This window comes from Lipotes vexillifer, unplaced genomic scaffold (genome assembly GCF_000442215.2).
Source record: "Lipotes vexillifer unplaced genomic scaffold, Lipotes_vexillifer_v1.1 scaffold916, whole genome shotgun sequence".
NCBI lineage: Eukaryota > Metazoa > Chordata > Mammalia > Artiodactyla > Lipotidae > Lipotes > Lipotes vexillifer.
This window is the reverse complement of record NW_006798383.1, coordinates 3,406,473-3,421,821: the sequence shown is the minus strand read 5'-3', so window position 1 is coordinate 3,421,821 and position 15,349 is coordinate 3,406,473. Positions and strand designations below refer to the sequence as shown.

At 36.7% G+C, this 15,349-nt stretch overlaps 1 protein-coding gene across 4 annotated transcripts in view; it reads left to right on the top strand.

Annotated features, from left to right (window-relative positions):
• Nucleotides 1–15,349, top strand: part of NT5C2 (5'-nucleotidase, cytosolic II) — a 107,336-nt gene that overhangs the window by 37,817 nt on the left and 54,170 nt on the right. Inside the window, exon 1 of one of the 4 annotated variants that reach the window (XM_007470423.1) lies at nt 9,691–10,024. The exons of the other annotated variants lie outside the window; for them this stretch is intronic. Coding sequence (XP_007470485.1) covers nt 10,011–10,024 — 14 coding nt within the window. The 5' untranslated portion in view covers nt 9,691–10,010. Of the gene's footprint in view, nt 1–9,690; nt 10,025–15,349 lie in introns of those variants that run through there. 4 annotated transcript variants of the gene reach the window in all.

Here is a 15,349-nt window from a genome sequence, read left to right as displayed (position 1 = left end):
CCAAGGAGCCATCCTTAAATAATGTACATACATCTTGTCAGAATAAGAAGAGTGAGGGGCTTCCCTGGTGGTGCCGTGGTTAAGAATCCACCTGCCAATGCAGGGGACACGGGTTCGAGCCTTGGTCTGGGAAGATCCCACAGGCTGCGGAGCAGCTGAGCCCATGTGCCACAGCTGCTGAGCCTGCGCTCTAGAGCCCGCGTGCCACAACTACTGAAGCCCACGTGCTGAGAGCCCGTGCTCCGCAACAAGAGAAGCCACGGTAATGAGAAGCCTGCACACCGCAGCGAAGAGTAGCTCCCGCTCACCGCAACTAGAGAAAGCCCGTGCGCAGCAATGAAAACCAGACGCAGCCAAAAATAAATTTTTTTAAAAAAAAGAATGTTTAAAAAATAAAGTGAGCTAGAGTATCAGAACTGTACTAAATTTTTTTGTTAGTGTATCATTCTGATGCTTTGGTTAGAGTTTCATATTCCTAAGGAATGACAAATGGGGATTCAGGAATTGGTAAGATTTAAAATTTTTATTTATTTTGACCCAAAACATTTGATCGATGGAATACTCTAAAGCAATAAAAATGAATTAACTATTGATACACACAACTTTAATACAGGTCAAGTAAACTATGCTGAGTTAATAAAGCAAATCTCAAAAGGTTACTTACTGTATGATTCCATGTCTATAACATTCCTGAAATGACAAAATTATGGAGATTGGGAAAAGAGTAGTGGTTGCTAGGGGTTAGGGATTGGCTTGGGTGGTGGGAGGTGGGTGTAGCTATAAAAAGTTGTACAAGGAATCCTTGTGATGGAACTGTTTTGTATCTTGACTCGAGTGGTGATTACATGAGTCTACACACACACAAATGAGTGCATGTAAAACTGGTGAAATCTGGTTGGTGGACTGTGTCAAGGTCAGTTTCCTGGTTGTGATATTGTGATATTGTACTATGTTTATGCAAGGTGTTCCCACTGGGTGAAGAGTGTTGGGAATCTCTCTGTATTATTTACTACTGCATGTGAATCTACAATTATCTCAACATAAAAAGTTGAATTTAAAAAATTCTCTCAGTGACATATACCTTTTCTTACATCATAGGTATTGTCTGTTCTAGATACAAGTACGCTTTATAATGAGCAGTGATACTAGTTTATGGAATACAAATTCTGTAAACTTTATTGTTCAAAAGAAGATGCTGGATCCTAAAACATGCTCAGTTTGTTTCTCTGCCACCGTTCCCTTTTTATGCTTCTTCCCAAAGCAGTATACCTAAGAGTAAAATAAAACAGAAAGTAGTGGTGGTGGCGGCATCAAGGAAGAGAAAGAATAAATGATAGCAGATCTTTGATTTAATGAAATCCTGCAGTAAGAAACTCAGGCTGAGGAAATGTTAATTATATTTAGATAGTGTATTTCACCTTCAAGGATTCTTTGTGTGTGTGTGTGTGTGTGTGTGTGTGTGTGTGTGTTGCTTTGCTTTGCTTTGCTGCGCCACGCAGCCTGAGGGATCTCAGTTTCCTGACCAGGGATTGAACCTGGGCCATGGCAGTGACAGCCCCTAATCCTAACCACTCGGCCACCAGGGAACTCCCTCAAGGATTCTTTCGGATATGGCTTCTTTTATTCAGTGTAATGTCTGAGAGATTCATCCATGTTTTTGGGTATATCAGTAATTTGTTCTTTTTATTACTATCTGTCATTCCATTGTATCATTATACCACAGTTTGTTTATTCATTTTCTGTTAATGGACCTTTGGGCTTTTTTCAGTTTTTAGCTGCAGACTGAGAAAATATTTGTAAATCACATATCTGATAAAGAATTTGTATTCAGAATAAATTAAGAACTTTTAAAATTCAATAATATGAAAACAACCCAATGAAGAAATGGGCAAAAGACTGACATGTCACTACAGAGGATATATGGATGGCATACACACATATTTGTAACATCACTAGCCATTAGGGAATACAAATTAAAACCACATTGTATATGCCTATTACAGTGGCTGAAATAAAAAATACTGGAGATAGCAAGTGCTGTCCAGGATGTGGAGCAATTGGAGCTCGGATACATTGCTGCAGCTACTCTGACAAACAGTTTGGTAATTTCTTGTAAAGTTAGAGACCCTTAGCCAATGACCCAGAGATCTTACTCCTAGATACTTGCCCTATGTAAAGGAAAACTTTATGCTCACACAAAAAACTGTACATGAATAATGTTTATAGTATATCAGTCTATAATTGCCTCAAACAAGGGACAACCCAAATATCCTTTAGTGGATGAATGCATAAATAAAATGCAGTACATCCACACAATGAAATATAACTCGGAAAAAGGAACACTATTGAATATACAATTCAGTGGGGTTTAGTATATCGAGAGTTATGTAACCATCACCACTATCTAATTCCAGAACATTTTCTTTACTCCAAAAAGAAACCCCACACTCATTATTAGTTACTCCCCATTCCCTTCTCTCCTCAATCCCTGACAGCCACTGATCTACTTTCTGTCTCTATGGAATTGCCTATTCTGGACATTTCATATAAACTGAATCATAAAATGTGGCTTTTTTTCTATCTCTTTCACTTAATGTTTTCAGGGTTCATCCATATTGTAGCATGAGCCAATACTTAATTCCTTTAATGGCTGAATAATATTACATTGTCTGAATATACCACATTTTGTTTATCTGTTCATCTGTTGCTTAATATTTGGATTGTTTCCACATTTTGGCTGGTATGAGTAATGCTACTTCAAACATTTGTGTATACATTTTGTGTGGACATGTTTTCAGTGTTGGGGATTATATATCTATCAGTAGAATTTGCTGGGTCATATGGTAACTTTAACTTAACTGAAGCATTATCAAACTGTTTTCCAGTGCAAATGCATCTTTTTCATTCCCTTCAGCAATGTTTGTGGCTTCCAGTTTCTCTACACCCTTCAAAATAACACTTGTTATTGTTAGTGGGTTTTTAAAAATTACAATAGCCATCCTAGTGTGTGTGTGGTGGTATCTTATTGTGATTTTGATGTGCATTTCCCTTATGATTAATGATGTTGAGCATCTTTTTATGCTCTTATTGGCCATTTGTATATCTTCTTTCGAGAAATATCTCTTCAGATCCTTTGCCCATTTCTTAACTGAGTTTTTTTTATTATTGAGTTGTATAAGTTCTTCATGTTTTCTAGATACTAAACCTTTGTCTGGTATATGATTTTCAGACATTTTCTCCCATTCTGTGGGTTGTCTTTTCACCTTCTTGGTTATGTCATTTGAAGGACAAATGTTTTTTAATACTGATGAAGTCCAATTTATCTATGGTTTTTGTTGCTTGTGCTTTTGTCATCATGTTTAAGAAATCATTGCTTAACCTACGGTCACAAAGATTTACACCTATATTCTCCTTTAAGAGTTTTATAGTTTTATGTTTTATATTTCGGTTTTGGATACATTTTGAGTTAATTTTTGTATATGGTGCAAGATAGGGGTTTAAATTCATTCTTTTGCACGTGAATATCCAGTTATCTTAACTCTGCTGAAAGAGTATTGTTTCCACATTAAATTATCTGGTACTCTTGTCAAAAATCAGTTAGCCATAGATATATGTTTCTTTCCGGCCTCCCCATTGTATTCCTTTGGTCTGTTTGTCCTCATGTCAGTACCACACAGTCTTAATTGCTAGTTTTGTATTTAAGTTTTGAAATCGTGATGTGAGTCCTACAGTTAGTTTTTCCTTCCTTTTCAAAATTGTTTTGACTATTCTGGGGACCTTCTATATACATAAGAATTTTAGGATCAGCTTGTCAATTTCTGTGAAAAAGCCAACTGGGATTTCGATAGGGAGTGCATTGACTCTATATATCAGTTTGAGGAGTATCATCATCTCAACAATATCAAGTGTTCCGATTGATGTACATGGGATGTCTTTATACTTGTTTAGACCTTCTTTAATCACTTTCAACAGTTTTTGTAGTTATCAGTATATAAGTCTTAACACTACTTTTGTTCAGTTCATTTCTAATTAGTCTATGATTTTTGGTGCTATAGTAAATGGAATTGTTTTCTTTATTTTTGGATTGTACATTGCTAGTTTATGGAAATACAACTGGTTTTTGCATATTGATCTTGTATCCTGCAACCTTGCCAGATTTGTTTATTAGCTCTAATTGTGTGGTGTGTGTGTGTGTGTGTATTTTTTAGGGATTTCTGTATATAAGATCATGTCATCTGCAAATAAGGATAGTTTTACTTCTTCTTTTCCAGTTTGGAGACCCCTTTTCTTGCCTGATTGCCTTGACTAGAATGTCCAGTACCATGCTAAATAAAACTCATGAGAGTGGACATCCTTTTCTTTTGCCTCATCTTAGGAAGAAAGGTTGCAGTCTTTTTTGTTTTTTGACTGCGTTCTGTCTTTGTTGCTGCGCGCGGCCTTTGTCTAATTGCGGCGAGCAGGGGCTATTCTTTGTTGCAGTGCACGGGCTTCTCATTGTGGTGCCTTCTCTTGTTGTGGAGCACGGGCTGTAGGCGCGTGGGCTTCAGTAGTTGCAACACGCAGGCTCAGTAGTTGTGGCTCACGGGCTCTAGAGCACAGGCTCAGTAGTTGTGGCACGTGGGCTTAGTAGTTGTGGCTCACGGGCTCTAGAGCACAGGCTCAGTAGTTGAGGTGCATGGGCTTAGTTGCTCCGCGGCATGTGGGATCTTCTCGAAACAGGGATTGAACCTGTGTCCCCTGCATTGGCAAGTGGATTCTTAACCACTGTGCCACCAGGGAAGTCCCAAGGTTGCAGTCTTTAATGATTAAGTTTGATGGTAGCTGCAGGGTTTTCATAACTGCCCTTTATCAGGTTGAGGAAGTTCTTTTCTTTACTTTTTAAAGTTTTTATTGGAGTGTAGTTGCTTTACAATGTTGTGTTAGTTTCTACTGTACAGCAAAGTGAGTCAGCTATACATATACACATATCCCCCCCATTTTTTGGATTTCCTTCCCATTTAGGTCACCACAGAGTGCTGAGTAGAGTTCCCTGTGCTATACAGTAGGTTCTCATTAGTTATCTATTTTATACATAGTATCAATAGGGTATATATGTCAATCCCAATCTCCCAGTTCATCCCACCCCCTCTCCCCCCTTGGTATCCATATGTTTGTTCTCTGTTTCTGCTTTGTATATAAGAGCGTCTATACCAATTTTTTCAGATTCCACATATATGCATTAATATATGATATTTTTCTCTTTCTGCCCTACTTCACAATGTATGACAGTCTCTAGGTCTATCCACATCTCTACAAATGACCCAATTTCATACCTTTTTATAGCTGAGTAATATTCCATTGTATATACATACTACATCTTCTTTATCCATTCATCTGTTGATGGGCATTTAGGTTGTTTCCATGTGAGGAAGTTCTTTTCTATCCCTCATTTGAGGTCCCTCTCTATTCCTAGTTTGCAGAACCAAGGAAATAGAGGGCTGACTGTAGAGTTATATGTGGATTTTCGACTCTGTGGGGTTTGGTGCCCCAACACCCTCCTTTTTCAAGGGTCAACTATATTATTGTATATAATAGTAACATGCTCTCAAAAGTCAAAAGCATGCAAAAGGCCTATCAGAAATGTCATTCTCACTAATATTCCTCCCAAAATTGGTAGGTAATAAACTTTGGATTTCTTTTTATTTATCATGCTTGGGAGTCATTGGAGTTTTTGATTCTATGCTTGTGTTTAATTGGTTTATAAATTCTCAGCCATTATCTTTTCATGTTTTGTCTGTGCTCTGTTCTCTTTCTCCTCTCCTACTAAACTCTAATAAGCATATGTTAGACTTTGGCACTGTGTTCGTCTTTTCTCATATCCTTTCTTTCATATTTTCCATCCTTTTTTCTCTCCATGTTACATTCTGGAAGGTTTTTCCTGACCTACCTTCCAGTTCACTAATTCTCTTTTTGGTTGGGTCTGACCTGAATCTGTTCATCACAGTTTTCTTTAACATCTTTATTGGAGTATAATTGCTTTACATTGTTGTGTTAGTTTCTGCTGTATAACAAAGTGAATCAGCTATACGTATACATGTATCCCCATATCCGCTCCCTCTTGCGTCTCCCTCCCACCCTCCCTATCCCACCCCTCTAGGTGGTCACAACGCACCGAGCTGATCTCTCTGTGCTATGCAGCTGCTTCCCACTAGCTACCTATTTTATTTTTTTTAATTTTTATTTTTAAAATTAATTTAATTTAATTTTTATTTTTGGCTGCGTTGGGTCTTCGTTGCTGTGCGTGGGCTTTCTCTAGTTGCCGCAAGTGGGGGTTACTCTTTGTTGCAGTGCGCAGGCTTCTCATTGTGGTGGCTTCTCTTGCTGGGAGCACAGGCTCTAGGTGCACAGGCTCAGTAGTTGTGGTGCATGGGCTTAGTTGTTCTGCAGCATGTGGGATCTTCCCGGACCAGGGCTAGAACCCATGTCCCCTGCATTGGCAAGCAGATTCTTTTTTTTTTTTGTGGCCTTTCCCGTTGCCGGACACGCAAGCTCAGCGCCCATGGCTCACGGGCCCAGCCGCTCCGCGGCATGCGGGATCCTCCCGGACCGGGGCACGAACCCGTATCCCCTGCATCGGCAAGCGGACTCTCAACCACTGCGCCACCAGGGAAGCCCTACCTGACTCTTTTTGAATTATGGTTTTCTCAGGGTATATGCCCAGTAGTGGGGTTGCTGGGTCATATGGTAGGTCTATTTTTAATTTTTTAAGGGACCTCCATACTGTTCTCCATAGTGGCTGTATCAATTTACATTCCCACCAACAGTGCAAGAGGGTTCCCTTTTCTCCACACCCTCTCCAGCATTTATTGTTTGTAGATTTTTTATATTCATTACATTTTTAATTTTAGTTTTTATTATTTTTTAGTTTCTTCAGAATTTCATTTTGGAATCTTTTTTCAAATATGCTCTGTTACTTTTTGTATTTCCCGTTATATATTAAACATTTAAATCTTAATGAACTTGGTTTAAGAATCAAAAACACCTGAAGTTTCCTGGCTCTATTTCCAACCACTTCCTTTTCAAAGCTTTTTAAAAGAGAATTATAATTGTTACTATTCCCATTAGGAAGACAGACCATCTCTGAATGTAACTACCATAGATCCAAGAAATAGAGAGTAATACAATCATCAATCCCAAATTTTAATCTCTTAATTATTTTTTTAAAGTGTTTGAAATTATTTAGGTAATACACAAATAAATTCTTATTGTGCAGTATTCAGGAATACAGAAATATGTAGAGTAAAATATGAACATTCTCCTTCATTTACCCTTTCACCCCCCCAGTCCTCTTTGTCATAGATGAACACTGTCAGTAGTTTGGAGATCATTCTTCTAGTCCCCTTTCAATACATTTAAACACACGTGCACACGTGTGCACTTTAATACAGCCTCCTAATCTTTCTAGATTCTGGCCTGTTCTTTTCATTCCTGATGGTGCTAGTACAGGCTCTGGTCATCACTGTTGTGGTTTACAAAAGTAACCCCCATTAGGTCTCCCTGCCTTTAGCCTTGTCCTCTTCAGATCTGTTTTGTTAATCCTGTTTATCACTCTGCTTAAGACCTTTAGTGGCATCACATCCAGCATGCTATGGGATAAATTCTAAGCCCATTAATATAGCATTGAAGGCCCTGTGAGGACTGATCCTTTCCTTTGCACTTTCATCTTCAGCAGCTCCCTTCCTCAAACTCTGTATTCCATCAACTCTGAATTGAATCTAGGTTTTTTCCACACATCATAATGTCTGTGTCACTCTGCTTTTCATTCATAGTTTCTCTTCTGTTGGAATGTTCTCCACCCCTTTTCCTCTTAGTCTGATTAGCACCTGCTAATCTTTTTAGTGTGGTGGTTAGGAAGCTGGGCCTTGGGTTAACATTTTGGATTATTTCGTTTAATTTCTTTAGAATCACAGTATTTAACTGCTGTAAACTTTGTTTTGTCATCTATGAAATTGGAATAATTTCTACCTCATAGAGTTATTTGAAGATTAAATGAGATAATATATAAAGTGCTTAGCACAGTGTCATTTTAACAACAACAGCTTGGGCATCCTGTCTTTCAGTAAGACTGAAGAGAATATAGATGCACCTCTCTGTTGTGCATATCTCTAATACTACAATTACACACGACTTTTTCACAGATTTTGAGTGGGTCTCCTCCATTAGACTTGGAACTCCTTAAAATCAAGGACTTTCATGTTTGTTTCTGTATTACTTGTACCAGGCACTGGCACGTAGATATTTAGTAAATGTTTCTTAAATATATGAGTTTGAAATAGCTAGACAGTGCAGTCTCTTTTGCACAGGAAGCTCATATAAGTGTGCATACCCTCCGTTCAAGTGAGATTTTTGTTTTCCTTTCTCTTTACAAGTAGTAAAGTCTTAAAATAGTAATTACATTTATTTCCACCACACTGAGCTGTGTTGCCACAAGCTGGAAATACAGGGAAGCCATGGGAAGTTGGCACTCTCAGGGATTAGATCATTTTTCCATATTCAGTTTGTATTCTTGTATTTGTGGAATTTGGTTTGAGGATAGTGAAAGTTCTTATTCATGTATAATTTGAGAATTGGATTTTTTAAATGTATTTCTCAAGAGATATTTTGGTGAGATAATGCTTGACAGTCGAGTTGCTTTCCCTGTACCCCAACCCCCCAAGCTACAATAGTTCTTTGAGTGCTTACCAATGACAGACAACAACCCTGCCAGATGTTTTCTGTCTTCTATAGATGAAAAATCTCAGGCTTAGGTTAATTAACTTATTCAGCCAGAAAGCTGAATTCAAACCTAGTTGCTCTGGTGCTCGTTCTGTTTCCATTACACCATACTGTTTTTCTAAATACACTGAAAATGATTTTAGTTTGAATTTATAGTATTTAGTAGTGCTTTTAGTTACTTGGTGACTATTTAAACATTTTAGTAACTAATAGAAACCTTTATAGTAAGATATTTAGATATTATTTAAAGATAAAGTTTTTTAAAGTTAAAATTTAAATTCAACTAGTATTTCTTTAAGGTATATATATTTTATTTTTAATTTGAATCATCAATAGATGGATTTATTTGCCATATCAGTGTTCTTAGACGTTAGCACACACTTGTTTATTTCTTCCCATGTTGCATAATCCCTATGCATTATATTGGTCAGGAGGCAGGAATGTTGCAGTTTTTTTTCTTTCAAACTTCAGCTTGCTCTAAGATTTGGAATTAACTTTTAGAATGTTCTGGGTATATCCCCCACATGCCAAAGATCTGTAAATTTCTTTTCACATGGGCTGAAATTTTCAGACGTTTAGGTAAAATATATGTGAACACAGATGTTTTCCTTAAAAGCAGTTAATGATCAGAAAAAAGACCACAGTGTGGAAATACTTTAGGTTCCTCCTGTAATATGATCGGCACATAAATACTTCCTTCTCTTGTAGTTCACATTGTTCATTTTCTAAGGGGAGGAAATAACTAAACTGATAATTAAAACATAGTATTATGTATTATGTTGGTTTTTTGTTTGTTTGTTTGTTTTTTTCTCCCAGAGTAAACTAAATGATTTGGACTCACTAGGGCTGCTCAGTTCTGTGAAACTCACATTGTTTGCGTACTGTTGGCGGGCCTCATTAGGGGGTAAATTTGCTTTTTCTGTGTGTTTGCCAGTAACGATTCCTGTCTCTTACGGGAACTTACCATTTGGATTGTCTCCTTCCTAAACTGGCCAGTCTTACACAGTTCAGACCATTAGTTATTTTTCCTGCTCTCCAGTTTTTTCCTATTATTCTTTGGTTTTCAAGTATTTAAAGCTGAGGATATTGGTCTCTGAGATATTGCCTGGTTAGGGTTCGGCATCATGCCCAAATTTGTTGGGCCTCTCAGGGCCTGAGTTCTCTGTGCTTTAACAAATGAGCTACAGTTCTCTAGAGATCAGTGAAGCTTGTTTGTTGATCCTGTATTCTCTTCCAGAGGAAGTAGATCTTTGAGAATGTCTAAGGAAGGGTAAGTGAGTTTATTATTCTTTTCTCCTCATTTTTCTCAGTGAAGAGATGTTCTAGTCATCTGAGTGAATTGGGAGATTAATAAGCAGTGCTACCAGTCTGAGAGTGGCGATGGGAGGGTGAGAGATTGAAAGAAATTCAGCTGAAAAGTTTACATTGTTAGTGTTTCACATCTAATCTGCTGTAAAGTTACTGTTGCTATTTTGAAAGACTGCATTGAGGATCTTAATAGAAATTTAGTGAGATATAAGCACCCTGTTTACCCTGTGGTAAACTCATTTTGTTTTTCAGTAGAAAGTGTTTATGAAGATTGGGAGCAAGCAGTAGTATCTTACCAAAGAATTTTACATAGAAATGAGTGAAGTTTAAAAATTCAAATGCATTTTAAAATAATTTGTACCTTTAGAAAATGGTGTGAAAGATTGAAAAGCAGCCAGTGATTTTGTTTTCTTTCTGGGCAGTGTAGACAAAAAATAATTTCAAGTGGAATCCCCTATTATTTTATTTTGCAATATAAAATAGTTCTGTGTTAGTTTTTTTTATTGTCTTTATATTATTTTCTCTTATGTTTCAGAGTCTGAATTATTATTGATATTCTTCTTGTGACCACTGTAATAGGTGACATGTCAGTTAATAGCTGCATACTGTTAATTATCTCATTTCTAGCCTTCAAGCATAACTAGACCTGGTTAATTTTAGAGAGACATTCCCTTTGATCACATAGGACATAGATTCCCTCAAAAATAAGTCTTTAAGAATACAGTGCAATTAAAATTTTTATTTTCTTGAAGCTCTTAATTTTTTTCTAATAGAAATTTTGAAATAGTTTCATAGCCTCGTGTTTAGAATTTATTTTAATCTAATCATGTATTGATTATGAGCAGAATAAAATTGGCCGATTTTACTGCTATTTTAAAACCTCATTATTGGGTAAAGAGAACAGCCATGGGTATAAATAATTCTGTATTATTTTTAGACCTCTCATGACATCACTAGAATTTTAAGGTTTCTTTAAATGTGAAAATTATGAGAGGACTGCCTCTTCAGGTTTGTATGTTTTCTTTCCTTCCAGCACTGGCTACAAATATGCAGTTCTTGTTAAACAATTTTTATGATAAGTATTATCATGGATGCTGGTAATATTTGTCAGGCTTGTACAAGTGGTTGTTTATAAAGCTGGTTTATAGATTTAAGAAGAACTATATTTCTAGATGCAGTCAAAATTAGTACTACTTTCTCCCCTATGGTAAAACATATGCTAGAATTGGTTAGTTAGAAAGGGCTCTGTATAAGTCAGAGGACACCATAAGGCCTGAGATATTCTTTTAGATTTATTTCTAGGGGCCCATGGGGCAGTTCTTGTACTGCCTGAATAGGTAATGAACAAGTGCGTTTGAAATGCATGGATCATATATATGAAATGAGTTAGCTTTTATTTTCCTTTGCTACCTTTAGAAATAAATGGATAAATCTCCTACTTTGGGATGAAAAGAATTCTTATATTCAGAATTTTGGTATGTGTGATATTTTGATATCTATAAAATATTTCCCTAATAGTAATGGGAAAGGATTGTTAGTAGAGTTAAATCATCAAAAATTATACTTGAGCCTTATGTAAACCTATGGTAATCAAGATAGTGTGGTATTAGTGTAAGGATAGATATATATAGATCATGAAACCTAATAGGGAATTTGTAGACCCACACACATATAGTCAATTGATTTTCAGTAATGAGGCTATGGTAATTCAATGGCAAAAGGTTAGTCTTTGTAACAGATGTGCTGAAACAACTAAACATTCATATAGAAAAAAATGAACCTCAACCTTTGCCTCAACAGTATATAAAAAATACCACAAAAAGGATCATAGACCTTAAATATAAAAGTTAAAAGTAAAGTATAGGTGAAAATGTTTGTGAATTAGGTAAAGACTTCTCAGAAAAAATACATAAAAAAATTAAAACATGGAAGACAAAATTGATAAATTGAGCTTCATCAAAATTTTTTAAAAACCCTCTGCTTTTTGAAAGACAATGTTAGGAAAATGAAAGGGCAAGCCATAGACTGGGAGAAAATATTCTTAATACATATGTATCTGATAGAGGACTTACTTTTTCCAAAATATTATGAAGAATACTTATAACACGATAATGAGACAAACAACCCAGTTTATAAAAGGTTCTTCACACAAAAAGACATGGCCAATAAGCACTTGAAAAGATGCTCTACATTATTAGTCATTAGGGAAATACAAATTAAAACTACAGTGATATATCACTGCAGACCCACTAGAATGACTAAAATTAAAAACACTGACAATGTGGAGCAACTGGAATTCTCACGCATTTTGCATGAGAATGCAAAATAAAAAAACATTTTGGCAATGTCTTTTAAAGTTAAACATATACTTACTAATGAACTAATGAGTCCACTTCTAGGTATTTACTCCAAGGGAAATGAAAGCGTATACCCACACAGATTTGTACATGAGTGTTCATGGCATCATTATTTACAATAGCCAAAAACTGGAAACAACTCAAAATATGCATTAACTGAATGGGTAAACAAATTGTGGTATATCATGCAATGGAATACTACTCAGGAATAAAAGAACAGATTTTTTTTAAAACAAATTTATTTATTTATTTATGTCTGTCTGTCTGTTTTGGGTCTTTGCTGCTGCCCACGGGCTCTCTGCAGTTGTGGAGAGCGGGGGCCACTCTTTGCTGCAGTGTGTGGGCCTCTCATTGTAGTGGCTTCTCTTGTTGTAGAGCATGGGTTCCAGGCACGCGGGCTGCAGCAGTCATGGCTCACGGGCTTAACAGTTGTGGCCTGTGGGCTCCAGAGCACAGGCTCAGCAGCTGTGGTGCGCATGGGCTGAGCTGCTCTGCGGCATGCGGGATTCCCCCCGGACCAGGGCTCGAACCCGTGTCCCCTGCATTGGCAGGTGGACTCCCAGCCACTGTGCCACCAGGGAAGTCAGAGCTAATTTTTGATACATCTAACAACATGAATGAGCCTCAGAAGTATTGTGCTAAGAAAAATGACCAGACACAGACTACATGGTGTTTGATTCCATTTATCTGAAAGCTCTAGTGACAGAAAGCATAGATCAGCGGTAGTCTGGGGCTGTGGGTTGGGGCGGGTATTGCAGAAGGACATGAGGGAATGTTTTGGGTTGATTGGGGTAGTTGTTACCTGAGTGTATACAATTGCCAAAACTCACCAAACTTCGCACTTAAAATGGGTGAATTTCACTTTAAGTAAATTATACCTCAATAAAGTATATACCTCAACTTGTTTATTTAAAATTCTGTAAATAAAATAGTTATTGTTTATGTATATTCAGGGGAATATATTTGGGAAGATACAGGTGCTCTAGGATGTGTAATGCAAGGAAAAATGCATTCTCCTTTCAGTGTCATGATTGAACTCTAGTCTTCTAAAGCTGTTAGAAAGCCTTTTATTACTAGAGCTATTGTCCTTTAAATGAGAGGCCAGAATCAGTTTTGGCATTTGCTTTTATTTTAAATTCTAGATTTTGACCTCTCTTTTCCATTATAGGTACAGTCAGTACACTTGTTAATTTGGCCTAATGATAACATGGATAAACATATTTTCTTCTCTAATTTTTATCCCACAGAATTCAACCTTAATATTTTGCTGCATTTTATAAATTATCTTCTATACACTGGTTTTTATTTTTAAAAATTGGGGAGAAAAAGTAAAAAAGAATTTAGGGGGAAATAGGAAAAAAAGATTGGAAAAACCTGTTTTTAATTCAACTGAGATTTTAGAACAGTAAATTTATTTTCAGAAGTACTGACATTGTTTCTGGTTTCTCCCTTAATTTATGTATTCTTCATTTGTTAGTCCTCTTTTTTATTCCCCACCATTCTGCTCTCATTACTGCAGTTTCTTCATTTGAGATTGAAGGTGAAGGGAATTTTAATGTCTGTTTCTTAAAGAGAATCTCCTTAAAGTATGCTTTGAAGTCTTTGGGGGGGAAGATAGCATGATCACTACTCTTAGTCTTTTATCGCTTTTAAGATACACATTTTTTTTTCACATTTAGACATCTCTGAATTTGGGCTACATCTAGCAATATACCACCTAGAATTAAGTTGATTTCTTCTAGAAAGGATTTTATTTCTCTCAGTCACTTAGGGGCAATATTAACCACCCTAGTAGTGTAAATTCAGGCCACAAACCTACCTGACTTAATTGTTCAAATTCTCAGGGGGAGGATTTTCCCCTTCCTTGGACTCACTGTCAAGACTGAGATGTACAAATGTCCTTATATGCTTTTTCTTTGTTGCAGATTTATTTCTCCTTTTTCCTTGCATTATGGGTATTGCCCTTTGATAATCCTAGCTTTATGAGGCTGACTTTTCTTGGGCATCCCTCCCACCCACCCCCCTTGACCTTTGCTAGTGACATATAATATGGGTGAGTTTTACAATTGATGGCATCTTAAATTTTAATCATCTTTAATTTTGTTCTGTGCATGCCTCCACATTCTCTTCTTTTCACTGGAACTTAGTTATATTGAGTATTTGAGAAAAATTAATATTATAATTAATTCACATATTATTTTAGAAATGATAATATGCTTGTTCAGGCTTTCAAAGTACAGGGTACTATTCTCATGATATAATCTGATAAACAAAATGTATCCCCCCCTGAGGATGATCATCAAGAAAGAGGAAATATTCAGACAAATTAGTAAGAAGTTATTGGCTGCAAATTTATGAAGACAAAAACTTATGCTTAAATGACTTTTGTTTTTATAATGTAGTCTAAAATTTCTTGTTGTGTCTGTATATCCATGGTATTGAAACTTTGAATTTTTAAGAATCCATTTCATAAATTAGAAAGTTTTTATCTTTTTAAATTTATTTATTTATTTATTTATTTATTTATTTTTGGCTGTGTTGGGTCTTCGTTTCTGTGCGTGGGCTCTCTCTAGTTGCGGTGAGCGGGGGACACTCTTCATCGCGGTGTGTGGGCCTCTCACTGTCGCAGCCTCTCGTTGTGGAGCATAAGCTCCAGACGCGCAGGCTCAGTAGTTGTGGCTCACGGGCCTAGTTGCTCCGCGGCATGTGGGATCCTCCCAGCCCAGGGCTCGAACCCATATCCCCTGCATTGGCAGGCAGATTCTCAACCACTGCGCCACCAGGGAAGCCCCCTTTTTCTTTTTCTTTTTCTATTTTTTAATCACTAGCATTCTTTTACTGAAGAATGGAGACATAAAGGCAGAATGAGGTCTTGCCATTTGGTTTTTTTTTTTTTTTTTTTTTTTTTTTTTTTTTTTGTTTTTTGGGGC